Source organism: Balaenoptera musculus, chromosome 12, assembly GCF_009873245.2.
Source record: "Balaenoptera musculus isolate JJ_BM4_2016_0621 chromosome 12, mBalMus1.pri.v3, whole genome shotgun sequence".
Taxonomy (NCBI): domain Eukaryota; kingdom Metazoa; phylum Chordata; class Mammalia; order Artiodactyla; family Balaenopteridae; genus Balaenoptera; species Balaenoptera musculus.
Genome location: NC_045796.1, coordinates 29882007 through 29904627, shown reverse-complemented (window position 1 = coordinate 29904627; position 22621 = coordinate 29882007). Strand labels below are relative to the sequence as shown.

The window sequence follows — 22621 nt, the reverse complement described above, 5'->3', positions numbered from 1 at the left end:
TCCCAGGATCTAAACTCCATGACTCATGACTTTTGGCTCCTTGAGGCTAAAAGCACCTGTCACAAGGACGTAATTACAAGCAGATCATCACCAGAAAGAAGCTTTGATTTTAGTGCCCATCTTATCCTAACCTGACAGGAAGGGGCCTGACAGTAAGTTGGCCTCTTTGTTTTATTGCCATCAATAAGCCATATTTAACATAAAATGCTTTATAGGCATCTTTCATATAATCCATAAGATTTATTCTTTTTAGGAGAACTTGGGAGGTTTTGCTCAGGCTTTACACTAAGACACAGAAAAGTCATCACTCAAGCAAGTTTTTCTAAAGCTTCATTGTTATGGGTGGAAAGCCTCTGGCACACATTTCTATTAGGGTTTCCATTTCATAGACTCACAGACATAGAAAACAAATTTATGGTTACCAAAGGGGAAAGGGTGGGGAGGGATAAATTGGGAATTTGGAATTAACAGATACACACTACTATATATAAAATAAATAAGCAACAAGGACCTACTGTATAGCACAGGGAACTATATTCAATACCTTGTAATGCCCTGTAATAACCTTGCATAACCTATAATGGAAAATAATCTGGAAAAGAAATATATACTTGCTCTACACCTGAAACATTGTAAATCAACTATACTTCAATTAAAAATTGCAAATATAACTTTTAAAAAAAAGATTTCTATTTCATATAGCAGCTCTTTCTTTAGTGGTGACAACAGAAAGGAGAGATTCTACATAAAATGGGAGAATGGAGGCAAAGAACCTCACATGGCACCTGACAGGAGAGTTGTTCAGTTTCTCCTCTCTTCTTTCCTAATATTGAGCAGGTCTAATAAAATATGCTAGTGTTAGAAGACTTAGGATGACATCAAACTCGATTTGTAAAAATTTTACTTCTCACTCTCTGCCTGAGTTTCCTTCAGCTCACTTGCTCCTTAAGGTAAACTCTGTCTTTCATGTGCACAGGCTTGGTTGCTTTCAGAATTACATTTTGGAGCATGTGGGATGCAAGGTTAACTCTTGGATCTGAAAACCATAATGGGTCTTTCTTTGGACTTTACTGTTGTTGTCTGCCAGCTTTAAATTTTATTGCTGTAGCATTGGATCTACAATTCATTGAATTAAATGAAAAGGAGGGGGACAGTAAGGTGAACACCAAGAGGACTTCTGAATACTGATCATAAATGGTGCCCCGTAGGAAAAGAATATGAAAAAGAATGTATATACAGTATATGTATAACTGAATCACTTTGCTGTACAGCAGAAATTAACACATTATAAATCAACTATATGTCAATAAAATAAATTTTAAAAAATGGTGCCAGGTAAAGATAATAGCATCACCATCACTGATGTCCTTACATAGCCACCAATCTCACTCACTAGTGCTGTATTCACTTTGGCCGCCAAAATATAACAGGCCAGCATCATTATAATTTGAAATCAGTAAGGGGAGATAATGCTCACCTGACAAAATGACTTAAAATTTAACAAAATAGAGTCAAATTTCAATAGTCTTATAAGCTGAAGATGGAAAATAATCAATTAGCGGCAAAGGATACAGTGGCAATTATGTCCAATGGAGAAAGAGGTGTCAATTTGCATAGAAGGTCAGCAAATCGTTGAAGTGGTGTTGGTTACCATCAAACAAAGAGAATAACACATCTGGAGGTGTTAATTAAAAGTGAAGAAAGAAAGGTAGAATTAGCAGTTTCGCCAATTTGCCAGCCTGTGTGCCTCCTGGCCAACTAGTAGGGAGTATGAGAAAAGGATTAAAATTCGAATTTAAAGACATATTTCCCTGCCCCCTGGGAAAGAGAATGTGATGATGGTAGATGAAGTCAGTTCAAAAGAAGCCCTGATGTTTTTCTTCTCGTAAAAAAGGAAGCAAATTATCCCATCCAAGTGCAACTGAATCAAATTTGAACTTCCTGAAAATTTATCAGTTGATAAACGAGGATTTACGTTCAAGGATACATTCCATGCCTAATCTTCGTTTTACTACTTTTGGAGATAAATCTTCCTTAGCATTGAAATCTTTCAAAGATAGCCTTTCTTGCAGAACAAATTGTTAGAAGTGTGCAACAAATTGGCCAGATGTCTCTGAGGCATAAATTCTCTCTTAAAAGTAAGGTAAGAACTTTTAGTAACTACCTCATGCTCTCACACCACTAGTTTTCTATTTAGTTCTTTGCAACTGTAATGTTCAAAGGATTTCTCTCGTTATTGAAAGAGTTAATACAGTTTCTCAAAAATGCTTCTCTTCTCACAGAATTATAGTTTATATTTTGGGAGAATCTGGCACAGCTTAAGTTACAGCTTAACTGATTTTCTCAGTAGAATTCAACAATAAGTCATTTCCCCCACCCATCTGTCCCTAAGTGTTTATTAGCAGGTTAGACCCAAAATGTCAAGAGGAAAAAGTATTATTCATCTTAATCTACTGTCTTCAAGACTGCACATCAGGTACCTAAATAACAGCCTTCTTCACAGCTTGCTCCCAAACAGGTAGCTATCACTTAGAGGGTTTTTACAAATACCCCAAGTTCATTATTAACCCACTAGCCCTTCCCAGACTAAATGTATCACTGCAGGATAAGTGGGCTTAATTGTTACTTATCTAAAAAATAATACTCATTGCTAGGCACAAAAAACAGCTTGTGGCATGAGGCTAGTTTTGCTCCTTTCCAGAAATTGCTGTTTTTAAGTTTCAAACCTTAGAAAAATCAGAGAGCAGAAATCTATTCAGATGTATATATTACTATGATTGTTACTATCTCCCAAACAGCCTTAGCAGCTTACCAACTGAAGGGTAGCAGAAAACCAGACCTTCTCCCTCCAGTAAGAAAAGTACTCTAAGCAAAATCTTCCTAGCTTACTAGCCTGGTATGTGGTAAGGCCATAGTTCTGATTCTTAATTATCATCCCATTCCAGAGCCCAAATAAATAAATTACCTGTGGTTATTTTGCAGATAGCTCAGTAGCTACACACACACACATGTTTCACAAAGTATTGGCCAATTCCCATTTTCACATAGCTCTTTTAGTCTAAAAATAACTTAAACTTTCATGTCTTACCAAGACTGAGAAAAGGGAGGGAAAATCAAAGAAAACTAATTTGGGAATCAGAGGGGAAACATTTAACAGGCCTGTTGGGTGTTCTCTTAATGCTGTCTTGGATCTCAGATTAAATTATTATACTTTCTGTGTTGTAGTGCTGGGTCATTTGTGCATGAGGACAAAGGCAACTTCAACTTGATATTTCTATCATCCCTGCTGTGTGAAGAGTCCTTTTCCTGGTTTATAACATCAATCACTCTAGCAATAAATCTTGGTAGTGGATATGGTCATTTAAATCTCCACCTGCACAAACAACAGAAAATAAGAGAGCCCATAAATCTCTACACCGGTGATTAACAAATTTTGGATCCTGGGCAAAGATATTATGGGGGCGGGGGGGGTCTCACTAATTCATTAATAAAGACTGATTTGCTGACAATCTGTTTAGTTTACAGCATAGGGGGAAAGCAAACAAGACCCTGCTAACAAAACAAAATGTTAGAGGTTAGTGAATTCCCAGCTGAGCCCAGGATTAGAGATATGGTATCTTAATGTAGGAGAGGGGTGCAGATTCCAAGCCAAAAGCTCAGAATCTGCTCTTGCATTTTGCTCTAGCCCCTCATCGTCAATGCTTAATTGCAAGGAAAGAAAACCTGGAGAACTAGTAAGAAAGATTCATGCATTCTGTCTCTCTGATTTCATTTCATCGATGTCATTCAATCCCTTGGTTTCTGGTTCCTTTTGCTTTTCTACTTACTCCCCAGATTTTCTTCTTCTCCAGGAAAGATGGTCGGGGCTGGAGTTAGAGATGGAAAAAAGACCCTTCTGAACAGGACAATTTTGCTTAACGTTTTGTAATGTCAGCTTTACATGCAGAACCCGGGTAGCCAAGAGGATGTAAGGAGAAGGCAAAGGCAGCAGGCAGCACTGGGAGGGAGGAAACCAGAAGTCCCGGACAAGGTGATGTCTGAGAGCAACTAACATTCTTAAGAGAATATTAACTGCATTTCTAGAAAGAAATTTAGGGGAAAGTTTTAATTTCATTAAGAAAAGATTATCGACTAACAAAATGTTTTCCACACACCAGTATTACTCTGTCTCATTTCCTCCACTCCCCCTAAACTGTGTGTGGTTGTGTGTGGGTGTGCAATGGTCAAGTCTGTTCGTGTACACACCGGCAGTTCCTTGATATCTTTAAAGTGACCAAGTGTAGATGGATTTTTTGGTACTTTCTCTGTCATCACCCTAATGATCTTAGAAAGCACTTATTGTCTTAATTCACCAGAGTTAAGGTGTGACGGTATCTTGGAAAAGCCACAGAGTCTTATAGGGTGTTGGCAGGAGGTGGTTGGTCCCTGCCTGCATTTTAATTGGTGTTTTCTGGGGGGAAGCGGGGAGCCAGAGGATGCTAGTGAGATTTGTGGGTGGAAGGCCCAGAAAAAGCGAAAGGATGTGGTCGTTTTCCTGAAGTTCTCAGTTTCAGGCAGCTATGACCTGTTAAGAAGGAAAGCGGGCCTTAGGAGATGGGCTCCCCCCGGAGAAGGAGCTCGAGTGGCGCCCGCTCCTCCCCAGACCGGCCAAGAGTGGGAGAAGGTGACTGGTATTTGCGTCCTGCAATGGAGTTGATTCACATTGCAAACTGGAAATCAGGGGCTGTGCGTGAGAGTTTCCCTCCGGTTGTGAAAGGGGTCTAAGAGAGTTGCTGGGGCCTGGCAGGCCCCTCCCCTGGGCTGCAAGGATCCGCCTCTATTCCCCAGATAAATTCCTAGTGTCCACCAAATTCCTCAGCGCTCTCTCACACTCCTCTACGGCCACGACTCCGGGGGTGGGGAAACAGAGCGTCGGCTTCCTGCCCGCAGAAGCCCTCGCGGCTCCTTCTCAAGACTCTGCGAAGGGGAAAGGGGTGTGAGACCCAACCAGACCCGCAACTCCCGGCTCCCAAGCCGAGGTGGCTGCCCGACACTCCACGTTCGGGGGGTCCATTGGTCTCGGGGTCTCTCTCCTCTCTTCCCTTTCTCCTCTCTCCCTTCCCTGTCTCTCTCATCCTCTCCCCCAAACATGTCCACCGGCTCCCTCAGCGATGTGGAGGACCTTCAAGAGGTAGAGATGCTGGACTGCGACGGGCTGAAAATGGACTCGAACAAGGAGTTTGTGACTTCCAACGAGAGCACCGAGGAGAGCTCCAACTGCGAGACCGGCTCTCCCCAGAAGGGCCGCGGCGGCCTGGGCAAGAGGAGGAAGGCTCCCACCAAGAAGAGCCCCTTGAGCGGAGTCAGCCAGGAAGGGAAGCAGGTCCAGCGCAATGCGGCCAACGCGCGCGAGCGGGCCCGGATGCGGGTGCTGAGCAAGGCCTTCTCCAGGCTCAAGACCACGCTGCCCTGGGTGCCCCCGGACACCAAGCTCTCCAAGCTGGACACGCTTAGGCTGGCGTCCAGCTACATCGCCCACTTGAGGCAGATCCTGGCCAACGACAAGTACGAGAACGGTTATATTCACCCGGTCAACCTGGTAAGTTCTCCGGTGCGGCGGCGGCGTCCCGGGGAGGGGGGCGGGGGCGACCCAGCGCGCCTGCAGTGGGTCCCCGGTGAGAGCGTGCGCGCCAGCCTGAGAGCCGCGCATCTCAGTCACCGCCAGCCAGCGTCTCTAGGGGACCGGTGCAGGCGATCCCCACACGGCCCTCACTCTCTGCCTTCCAAGCCGCGGGAACGCGTTGATTTATGCGAGTATTTGACGTGGCAGCCCAATTAGGAGTTTGCAGGCGTATCGAGCTGGCAAAGAGGAAAGATCCCTCCGCGCTCGCGCCAGCGCCTTCAGGGCCGGTGCGGGACAGCGAACACCGACACGATGCCGCGCGCTGAGGCGGCATTTTAGTAATCCTTTTATTCTTCTTTCAGCTGAAGAGTAAAACTTGATTCCCCGCCCCCTCTAATTCCTGTAAATCAGAACAGCCAACTCTGTTTCTTTCCCAAGGATATGTAGAACCTTTACATATGGACACATCATGCCCCCCCCATAATTGTCACATAAGTCCCCAACTATTTAAATATTCTGCACTTCTCCTATAGATGGATTAACATTTTCGAATCCCAGAATTTCTAGCAAATACCAGTATAATCAGAACATTATCACGAGTATTAGCGTAATAAATAATATTAACATAGGTCACTCTCCTTCAAGTTTAAGAACATGTTACTTTTTATCTTAAAAAATAATGCTCATTGAGTCTAATATTTTTCTCAACCGCATTTTACTGTTTAAGAACTATATTTTAATTCCTTTTTCATTTGATTTAATTTTAAAACTCCCAGGGGCTAAAGAAAAACAAAAACTAACTACCACCTCTGTTTATATATGATAAGAAGGAGAGGTTTTCCTCTTAAAAGTCTTCTTATCGGTCGGCACTAGCGAGAGAGGTTTGAAGGTTTGAATTGTCTTCTCTCTGAATTGGTTTCAGGAATTGGGGAGGGGGGAATGCAAAACCACATTTTGCTGTGAAAAATATTTTTCCTTCTAATTAAAAGTCAGGTTTTTGAATGAGTAAACAGCTTTTTAAAATCTGGAACGAAAATGAAAGCAGTGCCTTCATTTACAACTGCTGCTGCCTTCATCTTTGAATAAGAAACTTAAGTGAGCTTTATTATACACAGAACGGAGAAGGGAAGAGAAAGCTATGCTTGCTCAGCCCAGTAGGAACACAATGTGAAAATACGCGGCTATATTCTTTTATTAACATTATTTCTTTTTAAGAGCTGGCGATTAATTTAGAAACTGTGGTTAAAACCCGCGTTTGTGATGGAGGAAACCAAAGATAGAAGTAGGGAAATCCATGGGGGTGAAAGAGAGAGGGCTGGGAAGCCTGACCAAGACCTCAGAAGAGGGCCAGCAGGCGCTTCACCTTGAACCCGGTGCCCAGTGGCGCGAGGTCCTTCTCGGCTTCCCTGCTCCGGTTCACCCTAGCATCTGCCTCCGGGCTGTGGCAGGAGCCACTTTGGGCTTTCCAAGGGTCTCCTCTCTTGGGTTTCACTTCGAACCCAGGGCGAGCCCCTCTTTGCTCTACCACCTCGAGCTGTGGCTTGGCGCCAACGTTGCTTTCTGCTTTACCCAGCCACAGGGCGCACTAGGTCACCGGGAAAACTGCAGAGATAACGGGCCACTCCAACTCACCGCCTGCCCCCCTACCGTGCCCTTTCCTTTGGGCGCCCTTTCCTTTGGTCTCGGGCCCCCGCCTCATCCCACCCCTCCTCCACGGCCACTTACCTCCTCCACCCTCTTCTCTCCTGCAGACGTGGCCCTTTATGGTGGCCGGGAAACCCGAGAGTGACCTGAAAGAAGTGGTGACCGCAAGCCGCTTATGTGGAACCACGGCGTCCTGACCTTGGAGGTGCGAGTCTGGGAAAGGCGCGCTCCCGGGGTGGGGGAGCGGGCCCCGGGAAGGCGACCCTTGCCCTCCCTGCTCTCTGTCTCTTCTTCCCCCTTGCAACTCTCCTCTCCCTTTCCCACCCCTCGAGAACACTTTACAGCGACGAGGAGATTCGTTTCCAAACCAGAGGACATCAATTGTACTTACAACGATTCCCATCTATTTAACTTTATTAACTTCTACCGTGAATGACTCTGCGAGCCTTGCTGGTCCAAGTGCAATATGTAATTATAAATATATAAATAGATAATAAGAGCCTATCAATGTGTATCTTTTGTACAATATGTTGTAAAATGTAGATCATAGAATAGCTGACTTTGACAGTCACATTTATAAAGTAATTCACTTAAAGATATATATTTTTTTCAAACAAGTTTTGCTACTTTCAAAAATAAATCTTTCTTTATATTGCTAAAAGCCCCGACATTTGGTGTGATTTTTTAAAATATATATTTGGAATAGAAAGATGGGGAACTATGGGGGAGCTATATAATAAAAGTGGTTCTTTGGAACCTCAATCCAAACTTCTAGAGATAGACAACGATTAAATACGATTTTCACTATGAAGGTGCAGATCATATTCTGCACTGAAACCTCAAAAAGAAACTAGTCCCTCAAGTTTGCACGTTACTTTTAAGACAACTAGAAATAATGTAACTGTAAACAAAGAAAGGGAAGGATTAAAGTTATTAACAGTTACACAATTCAAGAGAAAAACACACCAGAAAAGAAAAATCTGATTTTCAGTTATTCCACAGTTTAATTGCTAACATGAGCAGGAAGGTAAACTCCACATTCTATAACTTTCCAGGCGCGTACATGAACCCAAGCAACCCATAGCTGCAAAACAGTGAAGAAATACTGGGAGTGATGAAAAACGTAAATGCCATACCTTTGGAATGTGTTTTACGATTTTCAAAGGGCTGCAACGTGTATTATATATTTCTTATTAATAACTGATAAATTACTTATAACAACGCGCATGCCTGCCTTTCGGTTACATTAGCCAGCGCGTTCAGCTCCTCTCCACGACTTCCGGTGGATTGGGTTTTAATTTAAACATCTTCCAGGCTACGGAACAGCTCGTTGGGGAAGATTAAGTTGAGATAAACAGAGAGGCGAGTCCGAGGAGCCTGGGACCGGGTTCCCTCGCTGCCCCAGCGCAGCCAGCGGCGGCCGATGCGCCAGATGCCACCAGGGCTGTTTAATGTTCGGGGTTATGACCGCAGTGTTTACAAGACGTCTTCGGTTATTTATACTGTTATTCCTCGCAGAGGGCCTTGAAACTTCCGCTTCATTTGCTCTTTCTTTTCGATTTTTTTTCCTTTTTCTCGGCTCAGTTAGGTACCTTGAGTAAGAGCTCTCCCGCTCTTGCACTTACCTTCAATCCAACACCAAAGGCCGCTTACGGGGTGGAGCCCTCAGCCTGGACAGCAGGGAAGGAGCCGGCGTGCTCTTGACCCGGGGAACCGCTGTGCCAGGAGGGATGTTCTCTGCCAGAGATAGTTACCACGTTACCAAGTCCACATCTCCATTCTCCAAGCGCTGGGAACGCGGGTGACTCCTCACCCACGTACCTGTCATTCGCACGTCGGAGGACCTCTCAGGGTGTCAGGCTTCCCTCCCCCTCCCTTACCCCCTACCCGGACTTGACCCTCAAGAGAGCATTTTAAGCTCTGGCCACCTCCACCTTTCCCAAATTCGCTTCTACCGGAGGGACGGACCATCTACCCTCGCCTCACCGATCCAGAGTTCAAGTCAGAGATGCGTCCCAACGTGATTCAGTTGTCTGTGTTTCACGTTCAGCAAATTTTCCAAGCTCCCACTCACGTTTTTACAAAAAATACTCAAAATTCTGAGCACTCTACGCAGGCGGCCCCCTAAAGAAGAAATTTCTGCTTGCTCATTCTTTGACGACCCCCAACCGCAAAAGTATTTGTTAAAAAGTCCTCATGCCTCCCACCGACAAGTTGCAGCCCGTGCTTTCAGCATAAGGCCTGAAGCTGTGCACATGGGACACGCAAGTTAAGCCCTAGTTGTGCGTCCAGTTCTTTCCTGAAAAGGTTTGGATTCTCAGTTTTCTCATCTCCAAAAGTGGGGATAAACGTGATTATAATGATAATAATAATCGTACTCATACATTTCCTCTTTCACCTCACAAAGGCTTAGTGGCGCTCAAATGAAATTATAGTTTTGCAACTGCTTTGTAATGGAAAAGATCCGTGCACATATTGGTCACTTGTACTAAGTGGCTGGCGGTGAGCTGCCTATACTAGACCCGACTAGACCTGAAAGTACTCAGGCAGGAAGTTCAAGAGCATGCACAAGCGAGGGTCTTTTTATTGCAGGAACCAACACACCCCTTATATGCAATGTTGAAGGTTACAATTTCTCTCTCTCTCTCTCTCTCTCTCTCTCTCTCTCACACACACACATACACACACAATCCTTTACCCCTCCTCGATGTTCTCCCATTTTGTCCAGAGCTTTATACCAATGTGACTATTTCCTAGAAATCCAGAGTCCAGAAAAATTCAGAGAACAAAGATAGGGACTGGGACCAGCAAATAGAAGGGCTACACTGGTGCCTGGCTGTCAGGAAACCCTGAGCACAGGGCTCTCAGCCTTCGAGCCTGGGCACACTAGGGGACCCAAGGGTTGTCCACTGAAGGGAGCAAGCAACATGGTGGGAATGACTGGGTTGTGGCTACCAGTAGCCCTGGCACAGGACAACCCCCCTCCACACACACACATCCACAGTCTAAACATCTCTCCTTCCCATGGACCCTTCTCTTCTGCCAGATCATCAGTCCTCCCACACCCACCATGCCCTGCTTCCCAATGTCTGGTGCTCTTCTCAAGCCTGTCCCAGCGGGGTGTGACTTTGAGCCTACCATGCCAGCACAGGTACTTGGCATGTCTCGATCTTAAAGGAGGCAAGCGGTATCTGAAGGAGTGGGGGACCCCCTTTACCACAAGCCAGATAGTTAGGGGTGAGGGAGGTGTGACCTCTCAGTTACAAAAAATATCTTAGAAGGTGCTTTCTAAGATAGTCTAGAAGGAGAACGACCAAAGCAGGTTGTAGAAGCCTGGAAGGAAAATGAAATGTTTCAAATAAGCATGTCTGTGAGTTCTCAGGAGGAGGAGACAGATACTGAAAGTGGACTGAAGCTGGGGAAGTCCCTTCTCCGCCCTTCTCTCTCTTTCTCCTTCTGATGGCTTCTATGACTTCTTATAGGCAACACATTGTGCTTCCAGCAGTCTTCCCCACTGTCACGTCAGACTTCTTTCTAAACAGATAAGTGGTAAACAAGGTTGGTACCTGCTAGTTATATTCAGTGATCAGTGGGAAACACTGCCCAGGGAGGCTTTTGAGCCAGGGATTGCTGGGCGTGTATGGGAATCACCTGGACAGCTCCTGGAAATAGAATGTTGGCTCCATCCATCCGAGTTCCAGATTCAAGAGGTCTGAGGTGGAGGTGAGGCCCCAGAATTTCTACTTCTAACAAGTTCCCAAAATATGCTGAGGCTACTGGTCGGGAAACCACATTCAGAATCACTGTTTGGGGATTTGTCTCATTAAGGAAACAAAAGACGTTGAAATGGAGAGAAAGAAAATATTTGGGAATTACTTTTTCTTAAGAGGCTGCATGTTCTGGGCTCCAGTTTCATTTACATTTCTATTCGCTCCACGGTGGCATGCAGTGTATTCTTAACGCTTAAATGCCAGTCGAGACATCAAACCACTAGTCCTCAGAAAATATTAATAAAAGATTTGTGCAACCCTGGTGTATGGATGTGTGTGCGCGTTCGTCTTGAGCTCTCAAAGAGATTTCAGGTGATGGATTAAAGGCCTGGATGGATTAGGGCCCGGCTGCTGTTGGCTCCGTCGCGACCCCTAAGGGGGAGAGGAATCCGAGCGCCCGGGACTCATGCCCCCTACAACTTCTCGGTTGCGCAGAGGGTCCCGCGATCCAATCCAGGTCAGCAAAGCTTGCCCCTTCACTCCAGGGGGAGTAGGAGGGTTTGCTCTGGGCTGGGGCCCTGCGCTTCTGGCTGGTGGGAAGTCGGCCTGGGGTTGAGGTGCAGGGTCTCGGGCTGGTAGGGAGAACGTGGCAAGCGCCGGGTGGGGCTCTCGGGCAGGAAAGGGCCCCGAGCCAAGAGGCGGAGTAGGGAACGGCTCCTCTGGGGCTTTTCTACCCGGGACACAAGTTTCTGGAAGTGGGCGGGAGGAGAAGGATGGAGAATCCGATTTCGAGACCCAGCCTACCCCGCCTCCAGGGTCCGCATCCCTATCCGGGCGCCGCCTCCTAGACGGCCGGGTGCGTGTGCCAATGCGGACTGGCCCAGCGCAAAGACACCGCCAGGGAAGGTTCTAGGGTAATGACCCTGCTCAGCCAACAAGGAGAGGCGCAGACTCCAGCCAGCTGGCGAGAGGAACTTCCTTTCTTAGCTTTGCATCCTTTTCTCCAAATTCTGGCGATGCCCTAGGAAACTCGCGCGGTGCCAGTGGCATTCTTGAGAGCCAGGCTGGCTTCCTCCAGGCGTCGGGGTTCCAGGCGCCTTTCATCTTTCTATCTGGCAGGCTCAGCTGGTCCACCTCCAGCCCGTTCATGGAAAGATTAACCACCCCGAGGACTAGGCTAAAGATCCCTTCCCGGGGCAGAGGGAGGAGAAAGGGGTGGAAAGGGCAGAGAGAACAGTTGAGAATGTCTTCTAGTTATGAGACCAGACTCCTCGAGGCGACGTCATCTCATCCATTGCACCCAGCATCCAGCTTAGCGCCTGACACCTCAATACGTGTTGAACCGCCAGTGAATCATTAACTCTCTGAGGCTATGGTGAAGGAAGAAGTTAAGATACAGGGCAGTTGGAGCAAAGAAATTGACAGTGGGGCTGTTGCCATGGTTAAATTGAAGCAAACCGGGACTTCCCTGGTGGTCCAGTGGGTAAGACTCTGGGCTCCCAGTGCTGGGGGCCGGGGTTGGATCCCTGCTCAGGGAACTAGATCCCACATGCACGGCACAACTAAGAGTCCACATGCCGCAACTAAAAGATCCCGCGTGCTACAATGAAGATGGTGCAGACAAAATAAATAAATAAATAAAACATTAAAAAAATAAAATTTCTGAAAAAAAAGAGAAAGAAACAACCTCTTAGTTGAAATCTGGGTGTATATTTGAGAAAAGAATAAAGCAAGCAGACATCTTGGGACCAGATGGCATCAGCTGGGGATGGGGTTGTTTGAATTGCCCTTGCCCCTGACACTCAGATGAAGTCTGTTCTTTCCCCTCCCAGTAGAAGATGACATTATTAGTTTTGAATTTATATGGCCCTTAGGTCAGAATTATCAGCTTAAAAGGTGCTTTGAAGAGTGGGGATAATTTGAGAGACTTTATAGGATAAAATGTAGACTATACAACTAAAAGGATCCTTATTTTAAAATTAATCCAGGTCGTGATAAGTAAGTAATTTGTTGCCTTTTGTGCAGGTTAGATCTACATCTAGTGGAGGGTATAGTGGAAAAAGCTTTTGACTGAATCCTTGGGCAAGAAACTTGATCATTTAGGACCTTAGTTCTTCCATCTGAAAAAATGGGTATAATAATGACTGCTTTGCAAATGCCTACCCAAAAGGCAAAGATATACGAAGCAACCTAAGTGCCCATCAACAAATGATTGGATAAAGAAGATGTGGTATACATATACAATGGAATACTAGTCAGTCATAAAAAGAATGAAAATTTACCATTTGCAGCAACATGGATGGACTTGGAGGGCATTATGCTAAGTGAAATAAGTCAGAGAAAGACAAATACTGTATGATATCACTTATATGTGGAATCTAAAAAATACAACAGACTAGTGAATATAACATAAAAGAAGCAGACTCACAGATATAGAGAACAAACTAGTGGTTACCAGTGGGGAAAGGGAGGAGAGGAGGGGCAATATAGAGGTAGGAGATTAAGAGGTACAAACTATTAGGTAGAAAATAAGCTACAAGGGTACATTGTACAACATGGGGAATATAGCCAATATTTTATAATAACTATAAATGGAGTATAACCTTTAAAATTGTGAATCACTATATTGTACACCTGAAACTTACATAATATTGTACATTAGCTATACTTCAATTTTAAAATTATTTTTAAAAAAGTAATGGCCGCTTTGGTAAGATAATGTATGTGGGCGATGTCTGGTACATCATGGGCACTAATTAATCTTGGTTTTCTTCCTTTCTTCTCTTCTTCTTCTGGTCATTAAGTTATAAAAGTGCCTGAAAGAATGATATGCATCTCCCCTAAATAGTTATCTACCCAGTAGTAATTATTGAGTAGAATAATTATTATATAGAATTATTAAATTCTCATGAGAATCCAGTTGCTTCAGGTCATCTTGAACGTGATTAAAACAGACCTCACCACCTTATCCACAGTGGATCCTGCTCCTAATTCTCCCCCCTGACCCTGACCCTGACCAGGGATTGAACCCATGCCCCCTGCATTGGGAGTGTGGAGTCTTAACTGGATCACCAGGGAAGTCCCCGGTTCCTAACTCTGTATTTCAACATTTATAACATTATCAATAACAGGTAATCATTATTTTCTTTCATTTCTCTGTTTCTTTACTTAGTTTATACTTACCCTCACTAGCTCCATGAGGGCAGGGACCATGTCTGACTGATCCACTTTTGTTTCCCAGCCCCTAGCAGAGTGACAGGCATGTGGTAAGTGTTTGAAGAGGACTGAATGTATAAAGCTTAATAATAGGCTTCTTAGAGATACCTCTGTTTTCCAGGTAAGTTCATATTGCATTGCCATAACCAAGGGCTGGTTTAAATATATCATCTAATCTTAATTTTAGAATTTGGTAATGGACACGTATTCTAAAAATGAAAATAAATCTATAATGAAAAAAATCACCATCAATTCTGTTGATGGGGAATTAACCTGAAACATTAGTCCTCACCACATGCAGATTCTCCTTTTAGCACTAAATCCCAGGAAAGTGTCTATAGTAAGTACTGTGTCTTTCAAAACAATGCATGTCTCCCTTCAGTATTCTTACTATCCCTGGGGACCAGTCACCTCTAAACTTTTCTGCTTGGTTCCTGGAATTATTCACTAATGAATCTTAATAGAATGTTTTTGTTCTTCTTTTGCACTTTATGTGAATACCACCTTCTGCTGCTGCCCTCTAATCTCTCACTTTCAGGCATCTGTCACCCACTCAATAGCTCCTTCAACTTTTTTTTTTTTTTTTTTTCTTAACAAGCATTCTTTCTCTCCCCACCAAGGACTAAAAAGAAACCCAAGACATCTCTAAACCCGGGAGAATTTTTTAAACCAACAGGGGTCATTTGGTTACAAGGAACAAAAATCCCTTCAAACTGGCTCAAATAAAAAGGGGAATGAGGCATTGTAAAGATAGTACAAGGACTCTGGCTGACATCTCCAGGCAAAAAATAAACAGTAGGGAAAAATCTATTGGGAAACTGAAAGTCAAGAGTACAACTCCCTTCCTCTCTCTCTGGAGCTCTCTGGGCTCTTATCTCTGCTTTCTCTGCCAGTCTTCTGCATTTCCTCTTCTGATTTTCTGTGCTGACTTACTTTCTACTTCTCCTGAACTTTTTATTTCAGATGGAACTTGTTTGTTAAGTTGCTATGGCCCCAGTTCTATAAGAACATGCAGTTGCAGGCTCTACTATCCAAAATTTTAGTCTCAGCACCTCTTAATTTGAATTCTTAAGATAAGGAATATGCATATGGACTACTATAGACTCGTTCTAAGAGGCTCTGATTAAATTCCCCAGGTCAGTTGTACTCCTCTTGTCCTGTCGGCTCTGGTTGGCTGGGGATGGATGGACAGGTGGGCTGATGGCTGGGGCAGATTCTTTTGAGATGTAGGCTCTGGGTGAGACAAGAATCCCAAATCTGTTTGCTACAAATGTAATCTAAAGCAATCAGGGTTGAGGTGTCTGCATATGGGCCACCTGGTTTTATTCTGGTACACCAATGGTGAGCAACATGTGTTTGCAAAGAGGTCATGTTGTATTTGTAATGGGGGGAAAGGGTAGAGATACCAACATCAAGAAAACATATATACATATAACCAAATGATCTACTTTATGGAATAGAATAATTTTATTGAGAAAATCACCACTGGTATGCCAGTGCTATTACTGGGCATATTTAGGAAAATGCTAACTCGTATAGATTCAGCTTTATTAATTTTCTTCATCCATCTGCATTACACAGAGACCATGCATATGAACAATCATATTTCATCTTCAAAACAACCCTAACTACAAGGTATTATCATCCTTACTTTTCATGTAAAGCAGCTGAAACACAGAGAGGGGAAGTAAATCACCAGAAGTTATATGGTGGATTAGTGGCAGAAAGCTGAGTATAGAATTTTTCTACTTAATTAAACTGAAATGGTCTCCTGCCTTGAAAATAGGAGACTCCCCAGGATAAAAGAAATTAAGGATGATTATAACCCTATAAAAGAAAGAAATCCTTACAAGAAGGGCATGACACGATGCTTTTTTCAATCAGAATTTTTGTTTTATGAAAAAACAAAAAACTCTTTTAGACTTATTTAAAAACTCTTTTAAAAAACTCTTTTAGACTTATTAATATTTTTTATCCTCTACCACTATTAAAAGATACAAAAAAGGAAACTATAAGCAAAATAAGTTAGTTAAAATAGTCCAAAAACCTGTTTTGCAGTCAGAGTGCAATTCATTCCGAATTATTTATTTACTCCGTCATTAAAATCTAGTGATTTTCCACCCATTACGTATCAGTTTTTGTCATGTAATAAACTACCCCAGAACCCAACGGCTTAATACTGTAAGCATTTGTTATTGCTCATGCGTCTACAAGTCAGCTGTGCAGTTCTGCTGATCTGGACAGGGCTATGCTGTTCTCACTCAGTTTTCTCATGTATCTGTGGTTGGGGGGCAATTTGTCTGAGAGCTAGCTGGTCAAGGATGGCCTCACTCACATGTCTGATGACAGGTCGGCTACTGGCTGAGGTGATGAGGGTGACAGAGCCACGTGTCTCTCATCATCCAATAGGCCGGCATGTACTTGCTTTTATCGTGACTGGGGAGGGAAGAGAAACTCACAAGCTTCTTGGACTTGGGTTCAAAGCTTGCTAGTGTCACTTTGGCTGTGTTGTATTGGCTAATGCCAGTCACAGAGCATCCTAGGTTCAAGGGGTGGGGAAATAGATGCTACTTCTTGATGGGAAAAGCTGCAGTCACATCGCATAGAGCACGGATACAGAGAAGGGTGAGATTTGGGACCATTTTTATAATTAATCTGCCATATTAAGGTTTTCCTAAAACTTCTTCATATTCAGAGTCTAGCCTTTCTGAATTATTTCCCACTTTGAATTGTCAATATCTAGTGCTGTACCACCCATTTTGTCCTCTGGGTTACAAAGAATATTTCTTAGAAGATTTTTCCTCTATAATTACTGTGATTTTCTTCCAAGCCACTGATACACATTCTGCAAATTGCAGTGCTTACCCTTTCTTGATTTTGTCAGAAGGGAGGATAAAGAAAATACCAACAAAAGTTAATCATACCCACCTTTCTTTTACCTATTCTTAGAAATTTGGAGGTTCTTCTGACACTAGTTTCATTACTTGACATGTATAAGAGGATGAATGGTGGCCTCAAAGACATCAGATCCTAATCCCTGAAAACTGTAAATATTATCATAATTGGAAAAAAGTCTTTGCAGATGCAATTAAGTTAAGGATGTTGAAGTGGAGAGATTACCCTTGATTATTTGTGGGCCCTAAATGCCATTACAAGTGTCCTTAGAAGAGAAAAGGAGAGGGAGATTAGATGCACAGAGGAGGAAAAGGTCATGTGAAGACAGAGGTAGAGATTAGAGTGATGAAACCACCAGAGGCTGGAAGAGACAAGAAATTGATTCTCCCTTAGAACCTCCAGAGGGAGCGGGGCCATACCTACACCTTGATTTTGACCTAGTGAATCTGATGTTGAACTTCTGGCTGTCAACCAAGAAAGGGTAAGTTTCTGTTGTGCTAAGGAAGCAAGTTTGTGGTCATTTGTTACAGCAGCCACAGGAAACTAATACAGCATGTGATAGGCAATCCGTTGCATGTATCTCAGTAACAAAATGTAACAGGGTCTTCTACTTATGATTTACTTCCTTTCTTAAGTTCTATAAAGCATCTGCACGTGCGTTTGCAAGAAAGTACAGAATTATGGATATTCCTCCAATGAAAAATGCATTTGTTCCTATACATTAGTTCTCTATTTCCATGCCTTGCTATGCATAACAAAATTATATTTATTATTGATATCTATATACCAAAAGAAAATTTTTTCTGATGCAGTATAATCTTTTAAAAGATATTTTCCATGGCAATTTAACCCAGCATGGATAATACCAACAATATAGAAAATTCAAACAAATAGACCAGTGTTAAGATGCATCTCAATTTTAGAAATGTGAAAAATAATGCATCTTAGAATGATGATATATAGTAGCTCATTTCATCCCATGCATCATCACTGAGTACCCACTGTATGTAGGACCCCGTGTTACACACTGAAAATAGATAAGATGACACCTTTCTTATCTCCAGCTTAGGTCTTACTCTCTAGTAGTTGCAGACTTTCTTCTCTGCAAGAACCTGAAAGAGCAGGGCAGTTTTGCACCTGCTGTGCCAGTTTCCAGAAGGGTGGGCTACTGGGACATACTGGCTGCTTCTGCCACACTCTAAGTTAGTGCTGCAGACAGCTCAGCCTGTCACTCATTAAGCTAGTCCAACATGGTGCACTGCCTCTACCCCACACTAACCAATCTCCCAGGAGTGAACAAATATCTGGGGAAGTGATTTCAAAACGTCACTTTTTGCATCCAAGGTGGTTGTCCTGGAGGCTTTTATTTTCCCAAAGCTAAAATTGGATCTCAGGCCATTTGGAGATGGGCTATATAGAGTGGGCCATCTTTCTACCACACTGATATAGGAAGTCATTTTGCAAATATGTGCTCTCGGTCCAAAGCAAAACATTTTCAGGATATAATAGGTGCATTAGCAGAAACTTATCTCCACTACTGGAAAATCGACACCAGAACTATGAATGACAGACCATCAGAGTCAGCCATGCCCTATAACAGCTGAGCGTAACTTTTTTATGCCTTACCTGCCAAGCATTCTGCATCATCTCAGGGGCCTTCCCCTCAAACAAGTATGAACTTCCCAAAGCTTTTTATCTTCAGAACCTGTCTTTTGCTTTTTCTTCTCTTCTGAATCTTATAAAGCAACTCATAAATTATATGACACTGCATTCCACTAACTTCCTCACTATTACATTATCAGGTATACTCTAATTTATTAGGACAAGGTATTTTTAAAGTGGTATTTTCAAAAGCTCATAGACACTATGGTACTCTTCCCCCAAACCAATAACACCAGCCTAATTATTTTAAAAAATCAGACATATCCAAATTAATGGATATTCTGCAAAATATCAGTACTCTTCAAAACTATCAAGGTCATGAAAAACAAGGAAAGACTAAAGAAACTGTCATAGATCAAGGGAGATTAAGGAGACACAATGACCAAGTAAAATGTGGTATCCTGAATAATATTTTGGAATAAAAAAAAGACATTTGGTAGTGATAAAGGAAACTAAATCAAGTATGGATTTAGGATAATTGTACCAATGCTAATTTCTTAGTTTTGACAAAGTGTGTATGTAAAAAGTTTTAAAATAGGGGAAGTGAGTTAAGATACAGAGTCTATAGAAAATTTTGCAACTTTTCTAAACATCTAAAAATTTCCAAAGTAAAACAATAAAACATTTATTAAAAAAAAAAAAAAAAAGAAAAAGAAAAAAGCTCATTGGCCTGAGCTTTAGGGGCTAAGCTACTCTGACCCCAAGCTAATCATTAATCATTTCATCTCACTGTGCCTTGATTTCTTCACCAGCAAGGTTTTTAAAGTTCCCTTCATCATTAAATTAAAAAGTCATAACTCTAGAAAACACTTTCATGTGGTTTTTGAGCCAGACTTAGGGTATTTGGCCAGGAAAATGCCCACCCACTCTCAACTAAATGTAGGAAGACCCAGAAACTGTTGGTACCATGACTAGTTTTAGAACCTCTGCTGGCCCTGAATACAGAACCAAGAAGAACATGAGATTCCTTCTAAGACTCTCTCTCTCTCTCATTAGAATGATTTCCTTTTCTGCATGTTACATAATATTTAGAAAAAATTCAAAAACAAATGATATGTGTATATCTATTTAGTTACCATTCTGACCCTGGTCTGGGCTTATCTCCACCAATGGCTGAAGCCAAATAAGCAAAATAGGGCTGAAAAGAGGATGATGGCCCAAAGGCACGGCACTCTGAAGAATTACTGAACCTTCAAAAGATTTAATGTCTTATCATTTATCCTATCCACAGTTTACCTAACCATTCCATGATTTTTAGATATTTAGATGGTATTTCACTTTAGGCCATGATACCCATTTTTTATATATATATATATATTCGTTTTCAGTTTCTTTTCCATTATAGGTTATTACAAGATATTCCATATAGTTCCCTGTGCTATACTGTAGGTCCTTATTGTTTACCTATTTTGTATATAGTAGTGTGTATGTTAACCCCAAACTCCTAATTTATCTCCCCACTCCCCCACTTTGGTAACCATAAGTTTGTTCACGATAGCCATTTTGGATCTTTGTCTGCATCTTCGAGAAGTAAAATTCTGGGCTAAAGAGCATGACCAGTTTTAGGCTCTTCATACATTTTGCCAAATTGCTTCTCACTTTACACCCCATCAGCAATTACCTAGATCACTACTGGGACTAAATTTTAAATTTAACTGTTTTTTTCCTCTTTCCCATATAAGGAAGTCTAACCATTGAGTAGGGAAAGAGAATGAGGGATTGAGATGAACAAATTTCTCTCTTCTCTGCTAATTTATACCATCACCCCCTTTTGGGTCAACTTACAACTTTAAAAAAATAATATTTGTTTTTGTGCAAGGACTGAAGGAGAACATGAAAAAATTAAGACTATTATAACTGTGCAGCTGTTGGGGGAGGGAGTAACCTTGTTTCCAAATTTTTTCCTTTCCATTCCATCCTCAAGAACTTTTAAAAACAAAATTTTACATTGTGTGCCTTATAGAAAAGACTTTTACCCACAAACCAGAAAGTCCCAATTTAGGTGCTGCCAAATTAAAACAAATGCTCTTAAGTAAATTTTTTTCTGATAATAAAAGCAATCTATGATTATTTTAAAACATTTGGAAAGAAAAGGTTTACTTCCATAGATATAGGTTGATAAACATAACAAAATTAGGTTAATATTGTATATGCGGTTTGTACTCTACTACTTGTCACTTAATATTATGAAGCAGGCTTTTTGCTACATCATACAGTTTTTTGGAAACATGATTTCTAATGACTGGGCAATCTTCCATTTAATGGAGAAACTATAATTCATTTTTGGACATTTAAGTTGTTTCTAATTTTTCCTATGATAAATAATTCTGTATTGACCATCCTTATGCACCCTTGTATCTTTGATTACCTCTTAGATTATTACTTTGGATAGACTCCAAGAATGATTCTTTATAAATATTGCAAAATTGCTTTACAGAAAGGTCGTACCCATTCAAACTCTCACTAGCAGCATATAAAAATACCCATTACAATGAACCATTATGAATGCTTAACATTATTCTTCTAGGTCTTTGTCAAAGATGTCTCATTATTTTTCCAACTTGTTTTCCAGCCAGGTCGGGATAACTTCACTTATTTCTTATACAGCTTTTACTGAGAGACACTGTGAGTTTCTGCCCCCAAAATTGTTCAGATTGCTAGGAAAGGCAAGTTATTTCCCTTGGTAGCATTTGGGTTGGGTAGTTGCTGAGTTATATGGTTGATCAGAGTTAGTCGCCACCACCCCCTAGAGTTTCCCTAAATGTTCTGGTCACGTTTGCTTCATGATTAGCTTTACTGCTATGAAATACTGAGGGATGTATAGAACAGATGCCCAGTCATATCCCTTGGTTTGCATGGAGCTCAGAAGTCCTGTGAGAAATCACTTGAAACTCTCTTTACAGTTGGAGTTAAGAGATGTACAGACCTGATAACCTGCGGGTCCCCAAAGTAATCTGGAGCGGTGGAAAGACAGTGAAGGCTGAGTGAAAAGGAGTGGACCAGCTGTGCAGCAGGGTACGGATATTGAAGATAGCATTTTTTTCCAGGGAGAATAAAAGACTAGGCTCGACCATCCTCTGAACTAGCCACTGAGGGCTGAAAGAGTAGTATTCCAGATGAGCAAATTACTGTGCTGTGGGAACCCCCTTTTTAAAGAGGGAGTCACCAGAAATAGGAGACTTCCAATAGTTAGTGTAAAAAGAATACCAGGAAACGGTCCCGAGATTAGCAGAGGAGGGAGCAGAAACCCATGGGAGGAGAGGGAGCCTGCTCTTCCAAAGACGCTGGTTCCAGGAGAAGAGTGACAGCTGTCAACCTCAAACCGAGCAGGAAGTTAGAAGTGCTAACACTGGCTCAAAGGAGCCAGAAGCCACTGTTTCTGATTACCTTGAAAGGACAGCCCTGATGCTTCAATCTAGTTCCTGCCCCCACCCAACCAGTCCCCCAGAGATTCCAACATTGAAAATGACTCTCGACAGGGTCAAACTCTTAGAAATTCATTAAGAAAAAGACTACAGATCGCTAGTCAAGACAGTGGGGACTTAGCCCATTGGGATGTGTGGGATACAAATATGAAAGATTTATTCTCATCAATTGGTGAAGCCTTTTCAACTTTGTGAAATTTATGGACATGCTGTTATCTGGCTGGAACATACAGTGTGTACATCCATTATTGATAAAGAAAACCCTTTTATTTCTCAAATTAAAAACCTATTGGGGGCTTCCCGGGTGGCGCAGTGGTTGAGAATCCGCCTGCCAATGCAGGGGACACGGGTTCGAGCCCTGGTCCGGGAAGATCCCACATGCCGCAGAGCAACTAAGCCCGTGCACCACAACTGCTGAGCCTGCGCTCTAGAGCCCGCGAGCCACAACTACTGAGTCCACGTGCTAC

At 42.5% G+C, this 22621-nt stretch overlaps 1 protein-coding gene across 1 annotated transcript; it reads left to right on the top strand.

Annotated features, from left to right (window-relative positions):
- Window positions 1-4879: 4879 nt before the first annotated feature.
- TCF21 (transcription factor 21) lies at window positions 4880-7907 on the top strand. Its single transcript, XM_036871678.1, has 2 exons — window positions 4880-5578; window positions 7354-7907. The coding sequence occupies exons 1-2, from the start codon at window positions 5129-5131 to the stop codon at window positions 7441-7443; spliced, it is 540 nt and encodes a 179-aa protein (XP_036727573.1). The 5' UTR covers window positions 4880-5128; the 3' UTR covers window positions 7444-7907.
- The last annotated feature ends 14714 nt before the right edge of the window (window positions 7908-22621 follow it).

Coding starts and splice junctions, on each gene's coding strand:
- TCF21 (XM_036871678.1), top strand. CDS start 5,129: ATGTCCACCGGCTCCCTCAGCGATGTGGAGGACCTTCAAGAGGTAGAG. Junction 5,579..7,353: donor ATATTCACCCGGTCAACCTG/GTAAGTTCTCCG, acceptor TCTCTCCTGCAG/ACGTGGCCCTTTATGGTGGC.